At 54.1% G+C, this 26797-nt stretch overlaps 1 protein-coding gene across 22 annotated transcripts; it reads left to right on the top strand.

The window, feature by feature from the left end:
- Window positions 1-403: 403 nt before the first annotated feature.
- CATSPERG (cation channel sperm associated auxiliary subunit gamma) lies at window positions 404-26797 on the top strand. 22 transcript variants are annotated; one of them, XM_023245100.2, is made up of 29 exons: window positions 404-1040; window positions 2470-2753; window positions 2841-2894; window positions 6412-6556; window positions 6812-6938; window positions 7110-7182; window positions 8323-8478; window positions 10226-10397; window positions 12368-12505; window positions 13521-13580; window positions 13778-13897; window positions 14367-14471; window positions 14576-14705; window positions 15216-15327; window positions 16306-16464; window positions 16558-16670; window positions 17418-17670; window positions 17932-17991; window positions 18074-18272; window positions 18389-18510; window positions 18635-18715; window positions 18806-18862; window positions 23829-23985; window positions 24189-24252; window positions 24403-24498; window positions 24798-24887; window positions 25910-26002; window positions 26092-26191; window positions 26274-26797. In XM_023245100.2, exons 2-29 carry the CDS (start codon window positions 2499-2501, stop codon window positions 26556-26558), a joined length of 3576 nt encoding a protein of 1191 aa, XP_023100868.2. In that variant the 5' UTR covers window positions 404-1040; window positions 2470-2498; the 3' UTR covers window positions 26559-26797. The 22 variants fall into 22 exon arrangements, 18 of the variants coding, with proteins under 18 accessions (XP_023100868.2, XP_044901945.1, XP_044901946.1 ...); XM_045046004.1 differs by lacking the exon at window positions 404-1040 and adding an exon at window positions 1202-1785 and having other exon boundaries at window positions 26069-26191; window positions 26274-26441; XM_045045999.1 differs by lacking the exon at window positions 404-1040 and adding an exon at window positions 1203-1785 and having other exon boundaries at window positions 6812-6887.

Genomic DNA, 26797 nt, shown 5'->3' with positions numbered 1-26797 from the left:
ATTTCTCAAGGTGTGGTCCTCAGACCATCAGTATCAGCATCACCTGAAAACTTTCCAGAAATACCAATTCTCGAGCCTCACCTGAGACCTACTGAATCAAACTCTGGGGGGTGAAGCCCAACAACCTGTTGTGTGTGTGTGTTTGTGTGTTTGTTTTTCCCAACATGTTTTTTGTTTTTATTTTTTTTAACCTTTATTTTTGAGACAGAGAGAGACAGAGCATGAATGGGGGAGGGTCAGAGAGAGGGAGATACAGAATCTGAAACAGGCTCCAGGCTCCGAGCTGTCAGCACAGAGCCCGACGCGGGGCTCGAACTCACGGACCGCGAGATCATGACCTGAGCCGAAGTCGGACGCTTAACCGACTGAGCCATCCAGGCGCCCCCCAACAACATGTTTTAACAAGCTCCTCCAGCGAGTCTAATGCACGCTAAAGTTTGAAAATCATAGATTTAGGGTAAAGTCAGCTTTGCAGTTCATCAAAAAGTCATGGTCTGAGTCCTTAACTGTTAGGCATCAGAATACAAGTGAAAATTGTTAATCTACTGAATTTATCTGCCAGACACTCTCCAATGTTATCTTCCAGACTGCCCACAACTCCATGAGATGGTTGCTTGCGTCCGTGTTTTGTAGAGGAGGAGGGTGCTAAGTCGCAGTCGGATTCATTCCCACAAGGAAATCAAACGTGTTTTTAAGAGACTTTTCTATACAAAAGCCCGATTGCGCAGAGGACGAGGAAGGGCTACCAGAACAACCAGCGGGAGCTCCCTGAGGACCTACCCATCACAAACTCTTGTCTCTAGCACCCTCAGCCCCCCAGGCCTCGTGCACCAGGGTATTGAGCCCAGCTCTCACCGCGCCACCAAATCGCAAGCGCCGGTTGGGACAAGCGTTACCGTGGAGACAGGCGCGTGGGGCCGGCAGGTCTCGGGAGAGGCGGAAGTAGGTGGTGGAAGTGTGGGCGGCCATTTTGAAACCGGGCAAGAGGGGCGGGACTGGAGCGGCCAAGTGACGGTTGACCGGTTTTAACTAAGTGACTGGTACCGCGGGGCGGGGAGAAGAGGGAGGTGCCTGGGGCCACCCCAGGGAGGGATGCGGGGGGCGGGGGGCGGAGAGAAGGGGAGGGAGGGGGGAGGCGAGAAGGGGAGAGGCAAAGCAAGGGGAGGGGAGTCCAGGGACCGAGCATCGGAGGGGAGGGGAGGGGCGGAGAAAGGGCGGGGCGACGGGCAGGGAAAGGCTAAGCCCAGAAGCGGAGAGATGAGTAGGGGCGAAGCTGCAAGAGGCGGGGCGTAGAGCCGGTCGCTGTCCAGGGCATGGAAAAGTGTCGTGAAAAGAGAGAGTGGGGTGAAAAGGTGTCGCGTCTCGGGGGGATGGTGAGGATAGAGAAAGTGCTGACCGACAAGGTAGCGCCGGGGTGGAAGGAGAAAAAGGTGCAGGGCGAGGAGAAGGCGCGGGGCGAAGGGAAGGCCAGTGGCGAGAAGAGATCCCAAGGCAAAGAGAGGGTCTCTAAGGGGGGTGGGCGTGGCTTTAGGAGGGGGCGGGGCGAGGGGCAGGATCGAGAAGAACAGCTCTCCAAGGACCAGGGGAAAGGGCGGGTCGATAAGGAACGGGTCGAAGAGCTAGGATGGGTCGAGGAACACGGGCGCAACAAGGCGGGGAAGCAGAGGGAGGAGCAAACTCCAGGAGAGAAAAAGGGGCGGGGACAGGGAAAGGGGCGGGGCGTGGGGAAGGTCTGGGCCCAGGATCCGGAGAAGGGAGAGGCTAGATACAGGACTCGGTACCAGGGTAGGGCCCGGGCCAGGAGAAAGGGGAGATGCGAAGAGATGTGGGGGGGCGGGGCAAAAAGTGGGGGCGAAACCAGGTGCAAGTGCAAGTGCAGGTGCACGACCAGAGGGAGCAGCAGGACTGGAGAAAGTAGGTGGGGCACAGACAAAGTCAGAAACAGTAACCGAGACCCGGTGAAGAGTAGGGGCCAGATGCAGAGCGGAGGCGGAGCAAAGAACAACTACAGGGCGAGTTTAAGGGGTGAAGCGAGGAGGCGAGGCGACACCAGGAGCAGGGGCGTGTCCAGGAGCAACAGTAGAGGAGGGACCTGGACTAATAGTAGAGGTGGGATCCAGAATAGGAGCAGATACAGCACCTTGGTCAGGGGCGAAGTCTGGAGTAGAAGCGGAGCAGGAAGCAAGTGCAGGGGCGGGGCCAGAAGCAAGATCAGGGGCGGAGCCAGAAGTAAGAGCAGGGGCGGGGCCAGAAGCAAGAGCAGGGGCGGGGCCAGAAGCAAGAGCGGGGGAGGGGCCAGGAGCAAGAGCAGGGGTGGGACCAGGAGAAAGAGCAGGGGTGGGGCCAGAAGTCTGAGCAGAGGTGGGGCCAGGAGCAAGCGCCAGGGGAAGCTCAGGAGCATGGTAGCATCTCAGAAGACGGCTTTCCGGCGCAGTCTTGCTGGCGGGTGTTGACCCCCCCATTCTCCAGGTTCGAGCCACGTTGCGCGCTGCCCCGCGATGTACCCTGCTGGCCCCGCGTGGCCGAAACTCCGAGTCCTGCGGGCCATGTGGGCACTACTGGCGGTGCTATTGGCACCGGGGAGGCTGTGGGCGAAGGAGGATATCCAGGAGTGTATCTGGCACGTTGTTCTGATCAAGTTCGAGGCGGTAGGCGAGGAAGGCAGGAGCGACCGCTTTTTTGATCTAGAGCCCCTGGAGACGCTGGACAGTGTGTTCAGCCTGCTGGTGGATGCACCCACCGACCAGAACGAGGTGAGGGGACTGGGGTCAGGTGAATGGGAGAGGTCATGGATCCGCACCCCACTGGGCTCTGGACATTTGCCCAACCTCTTCTTGCAGAAATACCTGGGCTTCCCATACTACCTAAAGATCAACTACTCCTGCGGTGGAGAGGTGAGTGCAGCAGAGGTGAACTCATTCTGTGTGGGCTCAGTTTCCCCAATCTGTAACATTTTAATAGTGGTGGCACCACCAGACCCTGGGGACCCTAAGGATTCAAGAAGATTCCCAGTATCCCACCAGACACATAGTAGGTGCTCAAGTAAGCTTGGTTTTTTGGCCATTAAAAAAATCGAGATGTAACTCACACAAATTCAACAGTTAAAGTGTGCAATTTAGTAGTTTTTAGCATATTAACAAAGTTGTGCAACCGTTACCATTATCTAATTCCAGAACACATTCATCACCCTGAAAAGAAACCCTGTACTCCTTTCCTCCAGCTTCTGGAGACCACTAATCTTTCTGTTCCTATGAATTTACTTATTCTGGACATTAAATGTCAACGGAGTTGTACAATAGGTAGCCTTTGTATCTGGCTTCTTTCGCGCGCATGTTTTCAAGTCTCATCCATGCTGTAGCATGTATCAGTATTTCCTTTCTATGGCTGAGTAATATTTCATTGTAAGGATGTGCTACATTTTGTTTATCCATTAATCAATAGATATCTGAGTTATCTTTTTGGCAATTATGAATAATGCTGTTATAAAGATGTGTGGTACAAGTTTTTGTGTGGACATATGTTTTCAGTTCTCTTGCTGGGTCAAATGTTAACTGTTTCACTTCTGAGGAACTGCCTGATTGTTTTCCAAAGCCCCTGCACCATTTTACATTCCCATCAGCAACGTATGAGGGTTCCAGTCTCTCTAAATCTTCACCAACACTTGTTCATCTTTTGGTTATAGCCAAAAGATGTGGGTGTGAGGGGGTATCTCATTGCGGTTTTGATTTGCATTTCCCTCACAACTACTGATGTTGAACATCTTTTCCTATGCTCACTGGCCACTTCTCTATCTTCTTTGGAGAAATATCTATTCAAATTCGGTGCCAACCTGGGTTATTTGTCTTTTTATTGTCGCATCGTAAACTTTCTCTATGTATTATGGATACTAGTTCCTTATCAGATGTATGATTTGTAAACATTTTGTCACATTGTGTGGGTTGCCTTTTCACTTACTTGATGGTGTCCTTTAAAGAACAAAGGTTTTATGTTTATTGAGATAAAATTCACATACCATAAGATGGCACCAAAGTTTTTAACCTTGATGAAGTCCCATTTATCAGTATTTTCTTTTGTTGTTTGTGCTTTTGGTGCTGTCTAAGGCTATGCCTAGGTCATGAAGATTTACTCGCGTGTTCTAAGAGTTTTAGCTCTTACATTTAAGTCTCTGACCCATTTTGTGTTACTTTTTGTGTATGGTGTGAGGTAGGGGTTCCAACTTTTGCATGAATATCCAGTTATCCCACTACCATATGTATAAATAAATTGTCTTGGCACCCTTGTCAGAAGTCACTTGACCATAACTGTAAAGGTTTACTTCTGGGTATAATTCTGTTCCATTGCTCTGTATGCCTGTCCATATACCAGTATCACATAGTCTTGATTACTGTAGGTTTGTAGTAAGTTTTCAGATCAGGAGGTTTGAGTCCTCCAACTTTGTTGTTCATTTCCAAGATTGTTTTGGCCCAAGTAAGCTTTTTGTGGACAGTGGAGGGTTGTGGCCTAGAAGCGAAGTTTTGGTGGCAGCAGGCCAGGGTTTGAATCTGCCATTGACTTAACATTTCCTTGGAGGAAGTGTAGCATGATAGTTAATACTGTGGGCTCCAGAGCTGGGCTGCCCGTGTTCAAATCCCAGCTCTGCGACCTAATAACTGTGTGATCTCTGGCAAATTACTTACTTCTCTGTACCAAAGTTTCCTCGTCCTTAACAAGGATGCAATAACGATCATACCCACTCGACAAAATCATTAAATATGTGACAGCCACTGAGCGCAGTGCCTGGTTCATAGAAAGGGCTCCGTGAATGCTAGCAACAAGTTTGTAGAGTGTGACCCTGGGCAGACAGTTTTACTCCACGAATCTTCTCTCCTTATCTGTAAAAGTGTGATAATAATACTTTTCTCTGGCCATTCAACACCTTCAACGAGTCAGATTCTTTTTTTTTTTTTTTTAAACAACATGGGGGATATAATGATTAACAACATGGCTAGATTTTCCTTATGGATTCAGGCTACCAGGGAAGCGATCGGCAAATAAATATATAAGATAATTTCTGGAGAGTCATCAGGGTGAAGAAGAAAATAAAATGTCCTATGTTAGAAAGGAGGGTGTTACGGGGTGGTTGGAGAAGGCGTCTGAAGAGGCTTGAACAGAGACCTGAGTGATGAAAAGGACGACCATGCGGAGACTTGGGGGAAATATCCCAGGTCAGGAGAATGGCTAGTGCGAGGGCCCCGAAGAAGGACAGAGGCTGCTGTGTGTGAGGAGTCATGAGTGAGGGGACAGTGGGAGGAGGTGGGGCAGGGAGGTGATGAGGGCCTCGTGAATCACAGGGAGGGCTCGGCTTCCACTCTGAGTGAGATGGAGCCCGTGAGGAGGTTCTGAGCAAAGGAGGGCCCGATGGGACTCCAGCGTTCCCAGGCTCCCTCCTGCTATGTGGGGGTGGGTGGGCAGGGCAGGGGCAGGGAGACAGTGAGGAGGCTGACTCAGGGTCTAGGCAGGAGTTGAGGGTGGACAGGACCAGGGTCACTGCTGACAGGAGATCCCTGCCTCACCAGCACCTGCTACCCTGTGGTTGAAAAACTCGGAGATAGGGCAGGGACAGGTACCGTTGGCAGGGTTGACAGGGGCCTGGCTGAGGCATTCCTCGGGATAAAGGGCTGTGCAAAGGCGGCTGGACCCATTAAGTCTCTCTCCCTGGTCTCATAGGCCACCCCCTGCCCACAGCGTCTTGAATGCACCTTTTTCTTGGGGCTGCCTCCAAGCCTTTGTTCATGCTGTTCCACACACCTGGCACACCCTTCTCCTTCTGTCCTTTCTTCTGCTCCCTAAGCCCTGACTGCCTTTCTCCACCCAGCAAGGGTCCTGGCATTTCCAAGAGCTGGCCCTGACTGTCTCCTTCCCCTCCTAACCCCCGCCCCCCCCCCCCCCGTTCCTTTCTGTGTAACTGCCCCATCCCCCCTCACCCACAGGCCCCGGCCGCCAAACCTGGCTATCCTCTGACTGGTGGGGATGGCAGAGTCAGATTTCTACAGGGGGGCTAAAGCCTCAAGGGTGGGACTGGGACCCCTGGAGTGAGGGAGGCTCATTCCCACTTTCTCATTTGTGCACATCCCACGCCGCCATTCTCTGAGTGTTTCCTACATCCATGTCCTGTCTGAGGATGATGGCCCTGGCCTCACCTACTCCAGGAACACCTACGGACTCCCTTCACGGCCCCTGGCCCCTCTGCCTGTCTCCTAGCCTGGTCTGTCACCTCCCCAGCACACGGCCTACACCTTGTTCTCCGACCTTCCCATGGTGGAGACTGTTCTCCCACCCAGTCCGAGAAGATGGGCTGCTAAAGGTGGGCTCAAGGCAGGGGTACCCAGAACCTCTCTTAAAGACACATTTGCGGGGCCACCTTGCCCTCAGTCCTCCGAGGCCCAGGTCCGCAAAGGCCACCTGACAGGGCTGAAGCCCTTGGTGCTGGTGACCTTCCAGTCCCCAGTCAACTTCCATCGCTGGAAGATAGAGCAGCTACAGATCCAGATGGAGGGAGCCCCCTTTCGCAGCAAAGGTGAGCCTGGAGGGCACCCGGAGGGGCCGTGGCCTGGCAAGGGTGTGGGGAGCTTGCTGGGGGCCTCAGAGGGAGGCTGATGTCATCAGAGGGGCCCGTGGCCTGGCGGGAGCATGGAGGTTTTAGGGGGCCGCGGTGGGGTCTGTGACCTGGAGCAGGGACACGAGGAGTTACAGGGAGATCCCAGTGGTCTGCGGCCTTGGTGGGGGGCCACTGGGAGGCCCGGCAGCCTCAGTGCCCACTTCCTACCAGCAGAGCGGTGCAACGCAGAGGAAGTGTGTGCCATGAGCTGGTACACGCCCATGCCCATCAAGAATGGCAGTGTGGTCATGTATGTGGATGTCAGCAGCAATGGCCTGGGGCCCTTCATTCAAAATAAAAGGTGCCCTTTCCCGAGTCCAGGGCAGCGGGTAGACTCTGGGAGGGTCCTCCTAATCTCCAGATCCCCGAAGAAGCCAGGAAGAGACCAAAGGGAGGGAGCAGGGTAGGGAGGTGGTTGTGAGCCCCTGAAACTGGAACCCTCACCTGTGCCCTGCCCCACCCCTGCTGCCAGGTTTCACGTGAACATCAACGGCTTCTTGCAGAAACAGCAAGATAACACGCTCCAATTCACTGTGGGAAACGAGGTGAGGGGCCCAGGTGGTAGAGAAACGTGGTAGAAAACGTGGGTTAAAGACAGTAGGCCGGGGCCCCAATTATTTCCCACACAAGCGGGAGACCCCACTTACAGAGTGCTCACTCTATGCCCGGCCCCAGGTGGAGTGCTCCACTAAATAAACAATCACCTTCGGTCTTCGCAATGACTCCGGGAGGGAAGGTACTCTCACAAACCCATTTTCAAGAGGAGAAAACTGAGGCCCCCAAAGGGATGGAGCCATTTGCCCACAGTCTGTCAGCACATGGAAGGAGACTTGAAACTGTGTCTGCCTGTCTCCTGCACCCATAGTCTTTTTATTTTTATTTTTTTTAACGTTTATTGTTGAGAGTGACAGAGTGTGAATGGGGTGGGGGGGGAAGCAGAGAGAGAGGGAGGCACAGAATCTGAAGCAGGCTCCAGGCTCTGAGCTGTCAGCGGCGAGTTGGATGCGCGGCTTGAACTCACACGCTGGGAGATCATGACCTGAGCAGAAGTCTGACTCTTAACCAACTGAACTACCCAGGCGCCCCTCCTGCATCCAGAGTCTTGATCATGGTGCATCCATCCATTCATTCATTCAGCAGTTCATTCGGTGAACACACAGACCCAGATAGAGCTGAAATTCTAGGGGGAGAGACAGACACCATATAGCAAACACGCAATCAAGTAAATTCCAGAGTAGATGAGAAGGTGGTAAGTGCTCTGGAGAGCGTTCAGAGGCAAGGGGATTAGGTCTGTGCAGGAAAGGATCGCACGGTTAATGGAATGGTCAAGAAAGGCACAACTGAGGGGGTGGACATTTGAGTAAAGTCTCGGAGGAAGAGAGGAAGGAAGCACGTAGATAGTTGGGGGAGAGCATTTCATATACACGGAACAGCCAGTGCAAAGGCTCGGCGGTGAGCATGTGCCCGGGGAGCCTGAGAAGCAGTGAGGAGGCCCACGTGGCTGGGAGAGAGCGAGCCAGGGGGAGAGCGGTGGTGGATGGCGTCAGGGAGGTGACAGGGACAACTCGTGTGGGGCCTCATGGGTCAGGTGAGGGCTTTGGCTTTTACCCTAAATGAGATGGAGCCATGGAGGGTAGGCGGAGTGTTGAGCAGCCCTCCCGCCCCCCGCCCCCCTCCCCCGGCAGATCTTCAATCTGATACCCCGGTACTTCATCAATGTCCCGTCGAGGCCCCTGTGGCACACCGTGGGCCAGACACCCGTGCTCATCCTGGGTGGCATTCCCGATGAGAAGTCCGTCCTGCTGACTGACACCAGCTTCACGGACTTCTTTCTCGTGGAGGTGAGTGGTGCAGGGAAGGCGCTGGGCCTCAGCCCTTCCAGAGTGGGCCCCGGAGCTGTGGAAAGAGTCCCTGAAGCCATAGCAGCTCCCACGAGAGGCAGAGAGCGTGAAGGGAAGACACAAGCCTCTGCCGCCAGACCCTCTGGCTCCAGATCCTGGCTCGGCTCCCCGCTGGCTGTGTGACCCTGGGCCAAGTGATCTCACGTACCCAAGCATCATGCCCTCTATGTCCATCTATGTTGTCACAAGTGGCAAGGTCTCATCTTTTTATGGCCGCGTGATATTTCACGCACATATGCCTGTGTGTGTGTGTGTGTGTGTGTGTGTGTGTACCACGTCTTCCTTATCTGTTCATCTATGAACGGACCCAGACTTCTTCCGTATCTTGGCTATAGTAAATAATGCTACAATAAAACATAGGGCGCATATATTTTTTCAAGTTAGTGGTTTCATTTTCTCTGGGTAAACAGTAGGGAAATTGCTGGATCATAGGCTAGTTCTGTTTTTCATTTTTGGGGGGCCCTCCGTACCGTCTTCCACAGCGGCCGCACCCTTGTGGTTTTGATTGGCATTTTCCCGATGGCGAGCGACGGTGAGCACCTTCTCATGTGTCTGGCCATTGTGTGTCGTCTAAAAACGTCTTTTGCGAGTCGGTGTGTTGTCGGTGTGTTGTTGGTTTGTTTGAAGCAAGTGTTTGAACCAACGCACTGCATTTGGCTAAGGCTCTTGTACTCTTCTCACCTGTACGCCTGCATCCCGCTCCACCCGCTCCCCCTCGTCGACCGCCTTCTTTTCAAGCAGTGAAAGCACCAGGGCTTTCACCCTATGGGATCTGGCCGCTGGCTTCGTCATGGAGTGGATGCACTTGCTCCTCTGGCCCCTGTGTGGCTCAGGCTGCCGTAAATAACAACACTGCAGACCGTGGGGCTTAAACAAGAACTTGCATTCTCACCGTTTCCGAGGCTTGGAAGTCCAAGATCAAGTCCCCGGCTGGCAGCAAGTGCTTACATGGCCTTCTCTCTGTGCGCACGAGAGCAACCAGACAGATCTCTGGTGTCTCTCCCTCTTCTCATGAGGAGACCAGTCCCAGAGGATTAGGAGCCCATCCTCGTGACCTCAGGGAACCTTAACTATCTCCTTCATGGCGGGGTTAGAAATTGGGAGTGGGGACGCAATTCGGTCCATAACGCCCCATATAGTTTCTGCCCGGAAACTGGTGTGGGGCTCTAGAAGCGTGATGGATTTTAGTTCAGCCTTTTAGGCAACAACGCTCCACTGGTGGTGCTTCCCCACCGTTAGTGAGCATCGCCAGTGCTAGCGATTGGTCAGTGAGCTCAGACAGCGTCAGCCCGACAGCCAGCCGTGTTCAAGGTAAAATAGGGTTGTTTCACATGTGCCCCGAGCCAAGCATGCGATCTTTGGGATCCACATAGGTGCAACCCCGACTGTGACCTGGGGGACTGAGGTTGTTTTGCACCGTTGAGTATGTTGTGCACTGCCAAACTCTGGGGAGAGACACAGAGTCCCAATTGGCTCTGACCTGGGTCACCTGCTTTCCTTCCCCTTGTCAGGGAAGCGCGGCCACAAGGTACTACTTGACGGCGAGCAGGGAGGGAGCCCTGGGGGCAGGTGTCTGTCCATCCCAGGCAGTTTTCAGAGCAGCTGTGTCCCCTGAAGGCAGGCCGTGGGGGGGTGGGGGGCCGAGGCAGGCCTGCTCACCGCTGACTCTGACTCCGCTCCCCCACAGTTGAACATTGACAGTTGCTGGGTAGGCTCCTTCTACTGCCCTCAGGCCAGTTTCACCGCCACCATCTATGACGCCATTGCCACCGAGAGCACTCTCTTCATTCGGCAGAACCAGCTCGTCTACTACTTTACGGGCACCTATGTCACCCTCCACGAGAGCAACCAAGGCAGTGGTGAGGGGGTCCCTGGCATCTCAGGAAAGGGGTCCTGCCTGTGGGAGTCCCGGGGGGGGGCGCCTCAGGGAACCCATCCACTGGATGCCCCCGGGACTGGAATTGCGTGGGTGGGGAGGGGGGCGTTGGAAGGACTTTCCAAGGTCCTTAATGGTCACCACCCACCCTATATGGCTTTTTCCTACCCTCTATATGCTGGTGTGAGGCTTTCCTCTGGACCTGTGAGCGAGCAGAGGGTAGAGGGAGGTGTGAGAGGGAAAGAAGGGAGCAGAGAGAGAGAGAGAGAGAGAGAGACATGTGCGTGTACACACACACACACACACACACACACACACACACACACACACAGAGTGTCAGAAAGGCAGAGAAAGACATGCCAAGAGAGATGCATAGCAAAAGAGAAGTTGGGGAGGTACCTGGGTGGCTCAGTCAATTAAATGTCTCACTTCAGCTCAGGTCATTATCTCACGGTTCATGAGTTCGAGTCCCTCGTTGGGCTCTCTGCTGTCAGCACAGAGTCCACTTGAGGTCCTCTGTCTCCCTCTCTCTCTGCCCTTACCCCGCTTGTGCTCTCTCTTTGTCTCTCTCTCAAAATAAATAAATAAACTTAAAAGGTTAAAAGAAATTTGGGGGATGGGAGAGAGGCCGGGAGGGTCAGAAAGGCAGAGAGAAAGTAGGACAGGCAATTGCAGAGGAAAAGCCTGAAGGAGACTGATCACGAGGAAAAAGAGAGACTTTTGATTCAGCCTTATCTTTTATTTATTTATTTTTAACGTTGATTTATTTTTGAGAGAGAGAAGAGAGACAGAGTGTGAGCGGGGGGGGGGGGGGCAGAGAGAGAGGGGGACACAGAATCCGAGCACAGCCTTATCTTTTAAATGATACCCAAACCCTTCTAGTTCTTCTCAGCTTTCCCCCCTAAGTGAGGGATGTCATTTTATAGGGTTACAGAAACTCGTATTATAGCCTGCATTTCATTAGTTAAGGCCCGTTCCCAACAGCTTCATTTTTCTCCCTCTCTCACTTAGGACATTGACAGTAGGACGAACCAAATTAAAATGGACTTAAGTCAAAGAAAGGGGTGCTGGGGCTCCTGGGTGGTTCAGTCCGTTATATGTCTGACTTGATCTCAGCTCAGGTCTTGATCTCACACTTGTGAGTTCAAGCCCTGTGTTGTGCTCCCTGGTGGGCATGAAGCCTACTGAAAGAAAGGAAAGAAAGAAAGAAAGAAAGAAAGAAAGAAAGAAAGAAAGAAAAGAAAGAAAGAAAGAAAGAAAGAAAGAAAGAGAGGGAGGGAAGAAGGAAGGAAGAAAGAAAGAAAGGAAGGAAGGGAGAGAGAGAAAATAAAAAGGAAAGAAATACAATGAGAGAAAGGGAGGGAGGGAGGAAGAAAGGAAGGGAGAAAGAAAGAAAGAAAGAAAGAAAGAAAGAAAGAAAGAAAGAAAGAAAGAAAGGAAGGAAGGAAGGAAGGAAGGAAGGAAGGAAGGAAGGAAGGAAGGAAGGAAGGAAGGAAGAAGAGGGTGTTTTTGGCTTAGATAGGTGCACTTGATTTCAGGTACAATTGGATCTAGGTGCTCACTGTAGCTTAAACAGGCCCCTCCTTGTGATAGCCTTGGTGATTGCCCCCCTCCACCTAACAACTGTGGCCTTCTATCCTTTCAGGGGCTCCAGGAAAGAGCATCTCTTTGTTAGTGGTTGCGAGCCAGGACTGTCTCTGATTTGTCCGGCATGGTCACATGCTCAGTTGAACCCGCTGCTCTGGCCAGGGGAATACGAGGGCGGGGTTAGACTAATCTATACATCGAGGACAGAGTATGAGCAAGAGGGATTTACTCAAAGGTACTGGGCCCTATGCCAGGGGGCCCCTCAGACCCCGCACGGAATAGCCATTAAGGCCGTGGAAATATGGATGAGGGTCAGGTCCCAGGTCTATAGACATGTGTCTGAGGTTCCGTGCTGGCCCCACACAGGGAGCTGGGTTCGTGTGTTGGCCAACGAGTGCATCAAGAAGCTGTGCCCTGTATATGCCCATAGCAATGGCTCAGAGTACGTCATGGCCCTCACCACTGGCAAGCGGGAAGGCTACGTCCACTTTGGGACCATCACAGGTAAGGGCTGGGGCCTCTGGCGGCCCAAGGGACCAGTCCATACCCTGGCATCTGTGAGAATTCCAACCTCTCGCGCTCATCCCTCACCAGGCGCCTTCAGGAGGGGTCCCAGGCTGGAGGTCGTCCCTGTGAGTGGGAATGGGTTCATGCATCTATAGGGGTGGGACTTGGGTGTGTTACGTATCTTTCATGACGTGTGTGGCTTCAAAGGACAGAAGCCCAAGCCAAAAATCGTCTAGGCATAAAGAATTTGTAGACTTAAACAAGTGAAAAGACTAGAGTCCAACTTCCGGCGTGGCTAGATCCAGGGGCCCCCAGGGTATGTCATCAGGATTCTATCTCTTGGCAAGGTAGCATAGCACAGCGATTACAGCACAAGTCTGGGGAGAGATCGCTTGAACACACCCGACCCAAGTCACCTGTGGCTTTGGACAGGTGACTTAACCTCTCTTTTTGGTCTCGTTTTCCTCATCTGCAAAATGGGCCTAAGGATTATATTGGCACCTGCCTCATTGGGTTGATGTAAAGATTAAATAAGTTGGCCTGTGTAAAGGTCTTAGAACGGTGTTAGGGACACGGTGGCTGCTCTAAAAGGGTTTATTATTATGAACCCTGGGATTTGGCCTCATTCTCAGGTAGCTACCCCTCTCCTGGGGGCTAAAGATGGTCCCAGGAGCTTGGGGCTCACCACGTCCCCGCAGGTGGAGTCACCCCAAAAGAATGAAAGCAGCCTCTTCCATTAGCTCTAGCAGGAATCCAGGGTGCACTCTGATTGGCCCGTTCTGGGTGTGTGCCCGGACCTGAGCCAGTTACTGTGGCCAGAGACAGACCTACTCTGGTAGGTCAGGTGTGAGTGAGGGACAGGTCAGGGTGAGACCCGCCCCCCTGTAAATCCCAAGGACTAAAGGGGGCGGAGGCACCGGCACCAGGCCACCCTGGACGGTTGGAGACCTGGCGTGGTGGGATGCCCGACGGGCTGGGAAGGGCCTGAGCACCGCCCTGCCCTGCTCCGCAGATGGCCGCGTGTCCTTCGAGTTGCTGCCCCGGCAGCGGTCTGTGTGCGAAGGGTTACAAGGTACCTAGCTCCCAGAGACCTCTGCGGCGGGCGGGTGTGGGGATCGAGGGTGTGGCAGAGCAGGGAAGGGGGGGAGAGGTCCGTGTGAAGAACGGTGTCTTGGGAGGGGTGGAGAGTCACAGGGAGGGGGTGAGGGTTAGGGAGACCAGGGAGAGGGGCGGGTCCAGGGCTGCTCTGAGCCGGCCCCTCCTACCCAGTTATGAACTGCTCCATAATTTGGGCCGTGTTCATTGCTGGAGACTACAATCTACTGCTGCTGGTGCAGATGGAAGACCCCACCACCAGGAAGTATTTCCAGGTGGTCAGCTACGACCTGGGTAATTGGGATGCTGTTGGGGGGCTGAGTGGGAAGGGGCAGAAGCCCAGATTGTGAACCTCCTGCCGGTCTGTGGGATCCGTGCTAAGGCAGACAGCGGGGCCTGGGTAAGGGGTAGTGGTGGAGAACAGACCTGGGGGGATGGAGAAACAGAGGAAACCAATGTGACTGGAACAGAGGGAGACTAGGGAGGGCGGGAGATTGGAGACGGGAGCAGAAGTCAAATCTGAAAGGGCCCAGGGGCTCACAATAAGGAGATGTAATTTTATTTTACCTGAACAGAGAATAGGGCTGCCAGGTACAGTCGTGCAGGCTGCACACTGTACTCTCCAGCCAAGAAGTCAGAGGAGGCAAGTCCTGTGCCCTGACATATGCATTTAAAGAAGCCCTAAGGGCTAACAGGCCCAGATGAGAAGCCACTGGAGGGCTTTTGGGAGGGGGTGGGAGGCTGGTGACTTGCCCAATTTCAGGTTTTGAAAGCTCAGAGCCTCAGGAGGTTTTGCCGTGTTCTCCCCCGGTTGTAGTCGGTAATTACCTGGCCATCCTCTACACCATCCCGGAATTCATCCCTGACGGTAGGAGGGGAAGGCAGGGGGGCCTGAAAAGTGGATGAGGGCCGGGAGGGACCTGGATGGCCCTCCCCTCACTGCTGTGTCCACTCTGCCTCTCCCCCGGCCAGCTAGGGGCCTGGAGTTTCTGATGCTCCTAGGGACAGAGTCTCATACCACCTTCCTGATGGTGCCCAAGGGCATGTTCTACAACCAGTACAGCAACCTGCTGTATATCTGGGGCAACTTCCTCCTGCAGAGGTACGAGGCCGGACGTATTCTGCCTTCTCAGCCCCATTAGGGCGGGGGTCCTTTCTGAAGCCATCAAGTTGTCAGAGCATGCCTAAATTCAGAAGTTACCGGGATTGGGATGGGGGACACACGGGCTGCGGGGGTGGTTAGGGCTAGGATGGGGAAGCTGATATTTTAAAGACCTGAGAGGCCTTTCTTAAATGAAACCTGACGTTAAGGACCCAAGCTGTGTGAAAGGCACTGTCTGGGGGGAAGGTTCGGACACGTTGCACCCCTCCGGAACTTAGGGGCTGTTGGCAAACCGCTGGATGGGCCAAATGCTCCTGTCTCCAGATGGGCGGGTCACCCAGAGGCTTGGGAGCAGGACCTGGAATCCCAGGCTTCCTTGCGTGTTCTCCTGAGGCTGGCAGAGAGCTGAGTAAACAGTTCTCGGGTCATGTTAGGCCTGGAGTTGGGGGAAGCAGATATCCTCCAGGGGCCTCGCCTGGGTGTCCCTCGCTCCCGTCTCTGCCCCCGCAGCTATAACTATGAAAACTTCATCTACCTGGCGGACTTCCCCAAGGAGCAGTCCATTAAGTACCTGGTCAACTCGTTCCGTGGGGACATGGCTATTGTCACAGAGACTGAGGAGGTGGGGTACCCTGCTCCTCTCCCCAAACCCCAGCGGTCTCCCTTTTCCCTCTGTCAGGGGAAAAGGGTTCAGGGGAGGAAGTGTCCTCAGGGATCCCGCGGAAGGGCAGCTGAGGACCCTGGAACTCAAAGAGAAGTGGTGTTTTCTTCCAAAGTCTTTCAGCAGAGTTAAGGACTCAGAGTCCTGATCTGATTTCCACAGAGGGCCCTCTTTCTTTCCATCATGTGGTTCATTTCATAAATATTGAGTGCTCACTGTATGCCTGACCCAGCGCCAAGGATACAGTGGTGACTGGGTCAGCCGTGGACTTGCCCTCAAGGGTCACAGGCCAACTGGGAAGACAGAGTGTTTCCCAGAAAGTAACGATTCAGGGGAGGCAGGGCTGCAGTGGGGAAGATAGTATCTCAGGACAGATGTTCAGAAAGGGGGTGGGGCCCAGCTTCCAATTCAATCTGTGTGTGTGTGTGTGTGTGTGTGTGTGTGTGTGTGTGTGTACCTGGGAGGGCTTCAAAGAGGAGGCTGCGTGGAGGAGGGACATCCTTAAGGTTGGACGGACTCCTCCAGGCTGAGTCTCAGAAGGGGATGAGGTCTAGAGTCAAATGTGTTGGGGGGGGTGGGTATCAGTGCGGAGATGGGAAACTGAGGCCAAGGGGATAGTGGGTCCCTGGAGGGTGCAGAATGAGGAGAAAATAGGGCTTGCCCCTAGGAACCCTGGCCTGCAGGGGTGTATACATTAGGAACACTTCAGTTTCAAGTCAGAGCCACTCCAGCCAACGAAACGTTGGAGACAGTCATGGCGAGCGGGGGCTGGAAGCAGGGGTGGCTGGGTTCTGGGAAGTCGAGATGGCATTATAGAGAGAAGGTATGCGAGCTTACCTGGCCTCACCCCCAGAGAATGGGGCCACCACGCCGGGCGGAGAGGTGGGGCCAGAGGTCCCCGCGGCCCTCACACATACCCACCTGGCTGTCGCACCCCAGATCTGGTACCTCCTGGAAGGCAGCTACCGGATGTACAAGCTGTTCCCATCCAGGGGCTGGGAGGTGCACATCAACCTACAGGTGATGCACCAGTCCTCCGTCTACACCCCCAATGAGACCATGGTCACCCTCTTCTACGAAGACACCAAGCTGTACCAGGTGCCAGGTGGGGGGGGGGGTCACGTGGGAACATGGGGAGCCTCAGGGCGGCTGGCTGACACCAGCTTACCCGGCCCTGCCTTCCTGCCGCAGCTAGTGTATCTGATGAAAAACCAGCAGGGCCAGCTTGTCAAGAGACATGTGCCCGTGGAGCAGCTCTTGATGTACCAGCAGCTCAGTAATCACTACTTCTTTGAGCGGCAAGGGTGAGAAGATACTGGACCACAGAGCTGGGTGTGGCCCACACAAAGTCCCTATTCCAGGAGAGAGAGGGAGCCACCCCCAGGGCGGTGATGGGGGAGCTTAGGGTCTCTGGAGGCTCCAAGGAGGGGCCTGACTGAGACTGAGGGTGGTGGGAGCATCAGGGAGAGCTTCAAGGAGGAAGAGGTACAGGAGCTGTGAGCTAGAGGGTGAGGAAGAGTTAGCCAGGGGACAAGATGGAGAAGGGGTTCCAGGCAGGAGGGGCCACATGTGCAAAGGCCCTGAGGAGGAAAGGAGGTTGGGCGTTCAAGACTGAGAGAAAGTACAGTGCAGACAGAGTGCAGTGCTGGTGGCAGGGTGGACAAGGTGAGCCTGGTGGTCACAGGGAGGGTCCTGGGGAGCCATGATGGGACTAAAAGGAGGGACTGCATGGCCAGATGCAACTGCATTCAGTAATGATCTATCTGGTCACCTGAGAGGAGCCCGGGAGGCAGCTGGGAAAGGGGTCAGGGAGAAAGGAGGTGGAAGAAGGCTTGAGTTGGGAATGGGGAGGAGGTCTAGGAGAAGGTCCAGAACGCCCGCCTGAGGGACCCAGGGACGTCCCGGAGAATCTGTCCAGGGGCATCGGGGGCTGAGGCTGAGCAGGAGGGTCAGGGCTGGATTAGACCCTGATGGCAGCGCAGAGATGGGAGGCGGACCTGGGGGGCTCGCGGAAAAGTCAGCCGCCCCCCCCCCCCCCGTCCGCCACCCAGGAGCCACCTGACGCTCTCCTTCACCAACTTCTGTCCGTTCTCGGTGATGCGCCTGCGGGACCTGCCCAACCCGCAAGTCTACTCGCGCCAGGAGCGCTACCAGGCGCGTCCGCCGCGCGTCGTGGAGCCCTCGGGCTTCCACAGCGAGAACTCGCTCGCAGTCTACCAGGGGCTCGTCTATTACCTGCTTTGTCTGCACTCCGAGTACCACAAGGTGGACGCCTGGCGGGGGCCGGGTCTGGTCCGAGGCGGGGTGAGGAGGCTTAGAAAGCAAGGGCTGCGTGGTCAGAACGGCTGTGGAGGCCGGAACCGCCTGGGGGAGTCTGAGGCTAAGGGGGCAGGGGGAGCGGGCGAGCAGGGCCTCGGAGAGGTGGCTTTAGGAGTGTGGCTGCGGCGTTGGACGTAGGGCTCGGGAGCAGGCCAGGGGCTGTGAGCTTCGGCTTTGGGTTAGCGGCCGGCATGCCGCCTGCCTGGGGACCGCTGTCCCCGCTCACGGTGCCGGTCGTCCCCGCAGCCGTACGCCGACCCGGTGCACGACTCCACCTGGCGCTGGTCGAATAAGAAACAGGACCAGGTGCGTGGAGAGGGCTGGGAGTCGGGGGTGGGGGCGGTGTCCGCCGTCAGGGTCTGATTTTGCCCCACATCCGGTCCTCCAGGATTACTACTTCTATCTGGCGAGCAACTCGCAGAGCCCGGGGAACGTGTACATTGACATGGCCAGCTACGAGAAGATCTACGACCTCAAGGCCGACTACGAGCTGCCCGAGCGCATCTTCCTGGACAAGGGCACCAGCTACGTCTTCTCCGTCTTCCTGAGCGTCGGAGGGCAGTCGCTGGAGTTCACACCCGAGCGCGGTCTGTGGCGGAGGCCGGAGTGGAGCTCGAGGGGCGGGGTCTGCGAGCCCGGGGGGCGGGGCCTGGGGCGGGGTCTGGGGGCGGGGCGAGGCCCTAACCCCGCCCGGTGCTTGCAGTGCTCACCTCCGAAGAGCTGAAGAGCACAGTGGATCTGGGCGTGGTGCTGGCCGACCCGGGCTGCATTGAGGCGGTGGTGAGACAGAAGTTCCTCATTAACCGCAACTCGGTGCTTTTCCGGGTGAGACTACGCGGGGAGGGCGTGCCGAGGTGGGGGCGGAGCGACCGGCGCCGGGCACCTTTCGAACCGTCCCCGGGTCCTCAGGCAGGGTTGTTGACGCCTTCATTTCTGCCCCCAACCCCAGGTTACGCTCAGTGATAAAAGGTCTTGCTTTGACCAGGGCCTTAGTGGACATCACCTCTTGGAGACCTCCATGTTGCTCAAGGTTCGGTCCAAGTCTGGAGGGGAGGGATACGGGAGGAGGGAAAAGGCCGAGCCCGCGGGGCCCACCATCATCACCGGCTCTTACCCACAGGTGGCGGGCGCGGTCGGACATTGCTTCCAGAACACACACCAGGGACCCCGCATGCAAGTATTGGACTTTGGGAGTACTGGGCCCTGTGCTAGGAGGGAAGGGATTGGGTCGAGACCCAACAGGACTGATTCTGAGGCTCCCCTGGGAAATCCCACTAATGCATTCATAATTTCTTCCTTTTCGTTCATTCAGCCACCCACACATCCACTCACTCTTTTCATCCACTCATGTTTGCAGAAAGGGCTGCCTTTGTGGTTGTATAGATTGCACCCAGGCTTGTATGTTCCTTCTAATATTTTTCTGCAGGGGGCAATAAAGCAACTGCGACACAGGACTTTTGTTCCCAAATGGCACAAAGGAGTCATGTGAGCCAGCTTGGCCCTTCTTTCACATGTGACTCTTCATTTCCCCACTCACATGTGCGTTCCTCACTCCATGGGGTCCTTAGTTCCTCGCTTGCTCACACATGCAGTGTCCCTTTTGCGCAGAGACAGACACTGAGGCTCAGAGATGTGCAAACATCTGCTCAGAGTAACCCAAGGAGCTAGTAAGTGGTAAAGGAGGGACCTCACCCAGATGCTTCTTCTCACCCACTTCCTTGCCCACTCACCAGCAGACAGACTTGCTGCTCCTCCCTCCTGGCTTGGTATGGCCCAGGACAGGAAATGGGGTTTTAGGGGTGCCTGGGTGGCCCAGCCAGTTACGCATCCAACTCTTTTTTATTTTAATTTTTTTAATGTTTATTATTTGAGAGAGAGAGAGAGACAGAGCATGAGTAGGGGAGGGTCAGAGATAGCGGGAGACGCAGAATCCGAAGCAGGCTCCAGGCTCTGAGCTGTCAGCACAGAGCCTGACGTGGGGCTCGAACCCACAGACCGCGAGATCATGACCTGAGCATCCAACTCTTGATTGCCGCTCAGGTCAGGACTCACAGTTTGTGAGTTTGAGCCCCACCTCAGGCTCCATGCTGACAGCTCAGAGCTTACTTGGGATTCTCTCTTTCCTTCTCTCTCTGCCCCTGCCCTGCTCATGCTCTCTCTCTCTCTCAAAATAAAGAAATAAACTTTAAAAAATTTAATAATGAAGAAAAGGTTGTAATAGCCCCCAACTCCTTTGCAGGGAGGGAGGAGAGCAGGGAGGAGTGGCTGACCTCAGCATCCAATAAGTGTTTCCTGATATCCTTAGTGATATGCATTATTTTCCTCCTTATCATAACCCCAGAAGGTCAAAGTTAAGGTCCTTATTTTTGACCCAACAGATTCCTTCTGGGAATCTAATCTGTAACATACTGTTACAGCAAAAGGTTGGAAACAACCTAAATGTCCACTAACAGGGAAGTGGTTAAATAAATCAGGGTGCATCCATGCAATGGAAAACTATGCAGCTGTAAAAAAAAAAGTTGGGGGGCGGGGGAACAAAGATCTCCATATACTGATATGGCATAGTCTCCAAAACATATTTTATTCTTTTTTTATGTTTTTAATTTTTTTTAACGTTTATTTATTTTTGAGACAGAGAGAGACAGAGCATGAATGGGGGAGGGGCAGAGAGAGAGGGAGACACAGAATCGGAAACAGGCTCCAGGCTCCGAGCCATTAGCCCAGAGCCTGACGCGGGGCTCGGACCCACGGATCGCGAGATCGTGACCTGAGCTGAAGTCGGACGCTTAACCGACTGAGCCACCCAGGCGCCCCTCTTTTTTTTATGTTTTATTTATTTTTGAGAGAGAGAGAGACAGCGAGCACAAGCAGGGGAGGGGCAGAGAGTGGGGGGACAGAGGATCCGAAGCGTTTTTTGCTAACAGCAGTGAGCTGGATGCGGGGCTCGAACTCACACAACCATGAGATCGTGACCTGAACTGAAGTCCGATGCTCAACCAACTGAGCCACCCAGCCACCCCAAAGTGTTTTTAGTCTTAAGAGAAAAAAGCAGGGTACAGAACAGTTTGTATAAACTGGAGGAGGTTAATTGAGAGCATATATTCACACTGGCTCTTATTTGCATGAAGAAAGTGGGAAAATAAATGAGAAAGTCCTTATAGTGGTTTGCTCCCCTGGGGATGGAGGAGAGGCAGGACAGTTGGGGAACAGGAATGGAAGTGAAACTTTTCACTGTGTGTGTGTGTGTGTGTCCATGTGACCATGTTACCCATCTAAAAATTAAAGTTTAAAGAAAACCTATCAGTACTTTTTTTAACAGAATATTTATTATTTATTTTGAGAGAGAGAGAGAGGGAGAGAGAGAGAATCCCAAGCAGGCTTTGCACTATCAGCATGGAGCCCAATGAGGGGCTCGGACTCATTAACCGTGAGGTCATGAGCTGAGCCAAAACCAAGAGTCAGCCGCTTTCAACCTACTGAGCCAGCCAGGCCCTCCAGAGAGTGTGTATTTGGAAGTCTTGGAGCCTCTCTCTGGCTCCCAATGCTGGGGAAAAAAATGGAGACTGAAGCTAATTGATGAACCGTGGGTCCCTGATCTGTAAATATGTTGGATGAAGGAAAGAACAAATTAATTTGCACATAATAGGTGCTCAATCGGGGCGCCTGGGTGGCTCAGTCGGTTAAGCATCCGACTTCGGCTCAGGTCATGATCTCAGGTCATGATCTCACGGCTCATGAGTTCGAGCCCCACGTTGGGCTCTGTGCTGACGGCTCAGAGCCCGGAGCCTGCTTCGGGTTCTGTGTCTCCCTCTCTCTCTGCCCCTCCCCCACTCGTGCTCTGTCTCTCTCTCAAAAATAAATAAACATAAAAAAATAGGTGCTCAATCAAATTTGGCTGGATGGATAAAGGCTGGGAGCATCTCTCAGCAGGCCCCAGAGATGGGCCTCCCTCCATGGGGGAACAGGCTGGCGTCAAGGGGGTAGACCGGGAATAGATTTCACTTGGTGCACACAGAGCTTCTGCATTCCTTCCACTGGTGCTGGCTGAGTGCCCACCACATGCCAGCATTGTTTTAGGTGCTGGAATTAGAGCCGTGAACAAAACAGAATTCCCGGCGTTGTGAAGCTCGTGTTCTGGCGAGGGAAAGTGTATTTGTTTCCTGGGGCTGCCGTAACAAATTACCACAAGTTGGAGTGCTTATTCCGTCCCAGTTCTGGAGGCCAGAAGTGTGAAATGAGGGTTGGTTTCCTCTGGAGGTTCCAAGGGAGTCTCTGTTTGCATGGCCTCTCTCCTGGCTTCTGGTGGCTGTTGGCAATCCTTGGCTTCTAGATACATCACTTCCCTCTCTGCCTCTGTCTTCACAAGGCATTTTCCTTGTGTGCCTGCATCCAAATTTCCTTCTTCTTCTTTTTTTTTTAACTTTTTGAAAAAGTTTATTCATTTCTTTTGAGAGAGAGAGAGAGAGAGAGGGAGAGAGAGAGAGAGAGAGAGAGAGAGAGTGTGTGTGTGTGTGTGTGTGTGTGCATGTGTGTGCATGTGCACGTGTGTGGGAGGGGCAAAAGTCGAGGGAGAGAGAGAACCCCAAGCAGCTTCCCCACTGTCAGGGCAGAGTCCAACGTGGAGCTCGAGCTCACGAACCGAGAGATCATGACTTGAGCTGAGATCAAGAGTTGGAGGCTCAACTGACTGAGCCACCCAGGCGCCCCTAAATTTCCCTCTTCTTATAAGGATGCTAATCTTTGGATTAGGACCCAGCCTAATCTGATGTAACCTCATTTTAACTTGATTACACCTGTAAAGACCCTATCCCAAATTAGGCCGCCCCGGCAAGCACCAGATCAGGAGTTCAACATATCTTTTTGGGACACACAGTTCAACCCACGGCAGAGAGCCAGACAATAAGGAAGAGAAACAAAAGATATTGTGTGTCAGAAGTGACGAATGGTTAGGGGGAAATAAGCAGGCAGGGAGCATGGGGGAGATTAGCATTTTGGACATCTGGATGGTATAAGGGTAAGAGAGAGAGAGAGAGAGAGAGGTTTCTAGGACAAGATTTTAGCCTGAACATGGAGGGATGAGGTACCATTAACAAAGATGGGTTGTGGATAAACTGAATCTGAGATGCCCATTAGACCTCCCAGTGAGTGAGTGGCTGAGAGCGGTAAAATCTTGGGCCCAGGCCTAGCATGGGAAGTGCTGCTTCCTCTATGGCCACCAACCCCTCTCCAGTCACTGTCAAGCCCAGGCCACAGTCTTTGGATGCCCATGTCCCTTTGGCGATTGGATAGAACCCTTGGACCCTACCCCCGAAATGGGCCAGAGGCTGTTCATTCTGAAGACAACGTCATAGGAATTCCCTGACCCCTGACCCCCATCCTGGGCTCCGCTTCCCTTATATATCCCAGGCTCCTCCCCGTTCTCTTTTATGAGAATTCAGGCCCAACCTGAGCCCAGTCCAGTCCGCCTAGGGGTCGGCCGCTCCACAGGTATGGGTGTTAGTGGTTTTGCGCGTCTTTTGCTGGAGGCAGCCAGAACCAACCTGTCTCAGTTCCCATTCCATCTCTACCATCACAGGCCTAGCTTTGGGTGAGGAATAAATGGCTTGACCTCTCTGTGCCTCACTTTTGCCATCTCTGAAATGGAGATATTAATACTCCACCATGCCAGGCTTGTTTTGAGGGTTGAATTTGAGTTCGAAGTGCTGGGAACATCACCCGGTGCCTTGTACACAGTAAGAACTACATAAACTTTTGCAGTTATTAGAGTATTGTTTTAATAATAATAACGATCAGGGGCGCCTGGGTGGCTCAATTGGTTAAACACCCGACTTCACTCAGGTCATGATCTCACAGTTCGTGAGTTCAAGCCCCACGTCGGGCTCTGTGCTGACAGCTTGGAGCCTGGAGCCTTGGAGCTTCAGGTTCTGTGTCTCCCTCACCTGCTCACACTCTGTCTCTCTCTGTCTCTCAAACATAAATAAACATTAAAAAATTAAAAAATAATAATAATAACGATCAAATGGCAATGGTGAGGGTGAGCCTGGCAGGAAGTGGTCCTATGGAGGGGGGGAAGGGTGTCCTCCCCGTCCAGCTCCCCCCCCCACCGGTCCCCCCCTCCCCAGGGCCGTTCTGCTCCCACTTAGGGCAACTTGATGGTCCCAGTGCTTATCGGCTGCCCTCCGGGCAAGCGCCTGGCCTTCGACATCACCTACACCCTGCAGTACAATCGTCTGCAGAACAAACACTACTTTGACTGCGTGAGGGTGGACCCCGAGATGCCCTGCTTCCTCTTTCGTGATGGTGCGTGTCCAGTCCCCTCGCCTCATTTGTTCACTGTCCTCTGTCCCCAGCACTCGGCCGCCTTCCCTCACTGCTTGCTCACCTCCTCACTCCTCCTCCGCTCCTCCCCTTGGTCCTCTCCTCTCTCCTTCCTCCCCTCCATCCTGCACTTCTCCGGCCAAAAGCTAATTTCTTCACCTCCTGGTCTCCCTCCGACCCCACAGTCTTCTACCCTTTCTTCTTGATCCAAGACTTGGTGACGGGAGATTCGGGCAGTTTTCAGGGCAGGTAAAGACATAGCCAAGCCAGCGACTGACGGGCGTTGGGGTGGGGGGGGGGGTGTGGGAGTGGGTAGGGGGACAGAGTGCGGGCTGGATGGTAGAGGTGATGCAAGACTCCAGACACCGAAGCCAGTCCCCGCACCTCTTGACCTGGCAGCTATGTGCTGAAGGTGGTAGGCGGCGGGCCCACCCTGGACACCATCAGGGAATACAGCGAGGAGGAGATTTACCGCTTCAACAGCCCCTTGGACAAGTAATTTCTGTGGACCCGGGCCCATAACCGCCCTCCTCCCGCAGACCTCTCTTGCTTCCCAGCCACAGACCTCACCCTTGCTGCAAGCACCACCTACCTCGGTGTCTGGGGCCCTGCCCCAGGAGCAGGCGCCTATGCTTGCCCCGCCCACCCCACTTCGTGAGGCCCCGCCCCCCTGAGGCTCCCCCGACCCCTTCCCTCCACCGCTGACAGAGCCAGCCTCTCTCTGCACCTGCGGGGAGACGGGGCTCCCCTCTCCCCGCCCCCCTCCCCAACTAAGGTTACACGGTCCTGCGCAGGACTCACAGCCTCATCTGGACCACCAAGAACACAACGACCACCAAGGACTCGGCCTTTAACATCATGTCCCATCAGAGCTTGGGCATCGAGTGAGTCCACGGCCTGGCTGCTGGTCCCTTTATCCCCCACCTGCCCAGAATCTGCCTGGGCTGTGCATCCCTTCTGCCTCTGGGAGATCTTTTGAGCCTCAAGCCCGGCTGACCGTCTTCGTGTTCCTCAAATGGGGCTGACTGTCTGCAGTGCTGGGCCCTCTTACTCTTTCTTCAGGCCGTAGTTCAGATGTCCCTTCACGGGAGGTGGGGGGCTTTTCTGACCATTCTGAATGGGGTGTTGGCTCCCACGTCCTCCTGTATTTCCCCCTTCTCACCCTCACGTCTCTGCTTGTGCCTGCCCCATCTGAACCTGACCCCTCTCGGCTGTCACTGTCTCTGGTGTGGTCTGTCTCCCTCATAGGTCCAGGCCCTGATAAGACTGAACAGTATTTGTTGAATGAGACAATGAGCAAATTCATTCATTCAGTCATGGTAGGCATGTATTGGGATTTGAATGGCGGTCATGATGAATGAGGAAAACAATGGAGGGACAGATTAGCATATAGGGACTCAACAACGATTTTTGATTCAGTGAAAGGAAGAAAATGCTGCCATGAGCAAGTGAGGGAAGCGAATGAATGAGTGGAGCAACGACTTTCCCCCTAGTCAGTATTCAGCTTGCATTTATCGAATAAATGAATAAAGGAAAGAATAAATGAACGGAGATGTGACTTTGTGCCCAGGAGGCACTCAAGGTATATTTGTGGGATGAAGGAATGAGAGCAGCAAGGAATAAACGAGGCCTTGGCACATGATAGATACGCCAGCCATACACTAATGGAGGAATCACAGATGGAGACGTTAAGACAAGAGGAAATGAGGGAGTCAACAGCCTGTCACGTGGTAGGCACGGAGTCAGTCTTATCGGATGAACGAATGAAGGAGCGAATCAAGGAAGAAGGCATGAGGTCGCACCTCTCTGGTGCTCACCCAGAGTTTGTGGGCTGGAGGGAGGAATCAGAGGTTGGCCTGTGCTAAGCATGATTTGTGTCGCATGTTGCCTGAACTCGGGTCCCCAGGTGGCTGTGTCTGGAGAACTCCCCATGCTATGACACCATTCCCCATACCATCTTCGCCCCTGAGTTCTTCTTCAAGGTGCTGGTGAGCAACAGGTGAGCCAGGCATGTGTCCCAGGGAGACTTGGGGGCTTCCTATGGGGTGCCCGACTCCTCCCCCAGGCCTGAACCCCATGCCCCCGCAGAGGCGTGGACAAGAGCACATACTGTGACTACCAGCTCATCTTCCTGCTGCACATCCACGGTCTGCCACTCAGTGCTAAGCGGGCCTTCTTCATCCTCATGGTGAGTGGCTGTGAGGAGCTGCCCTGCTGGGGGAATGGGGCTCTGAGGCCGCCCAGCCAAGCCTGTCGTGCGGCGTCTGCAGGTGTCATCCAGCGTGTTCATCGGTCTGGTGACCCTCTACATCATCTTCTGCCTCCTGTTGCCTGTTATGGTGAAGGCCTGGAACAGCCTCCGCTGGAAGATCAACAACATCATCATGTCAGAGTCCTACTACACCTACACTTCCCCTTCTAGAAATTGCAGTGGGACATCTGAGACCAGATCCACGGTCAGCTCCAGAGTCGGCTCCAGTGACAGTTCCAAAGTGGCAGAGGCGAACCAGCGTGCACCTGAGCAAACCTGGAAGAAGAAGCCGTTGGTTACCTGAGCCACTTGCCTGCCCCCATCTCCACCCGTGCTCTTCCCTCACTTCCTGGGCCACCTTGGAAATGCATCTATCACCCATCCCAGGCCCTTTTTTGTTTTGCGTCAACTTTCACTTCTTCAGACCTAAATCCTCGTTTCAGGATTAGCCGTGGGCCCTTGTAAGGACTCACGTTCAGTTAGTTTGTACCACACAGCCATATAGGTCATTAAAGTCAAAATCCTTCTGGGCCACCTGGTAAA

This window comes from Felis catus, chromosome E2 (assembly GCF_018350175.1).
Source record: "Felis catus isolate Fca126 chromosome E2, F.catus_Fca126_mat1.0, whole genome shotgun sequence".
NCBI lineage: Eukaryota > Metazoa > Chordata > Mammalia > Carnivora > Felidae > Felis > Felis catus.
The sequence above is the reverse complement of the archived record's forward strand: the minus strand, read 5'-3'. Positions and strand labels throughout refer to the sequence as shown.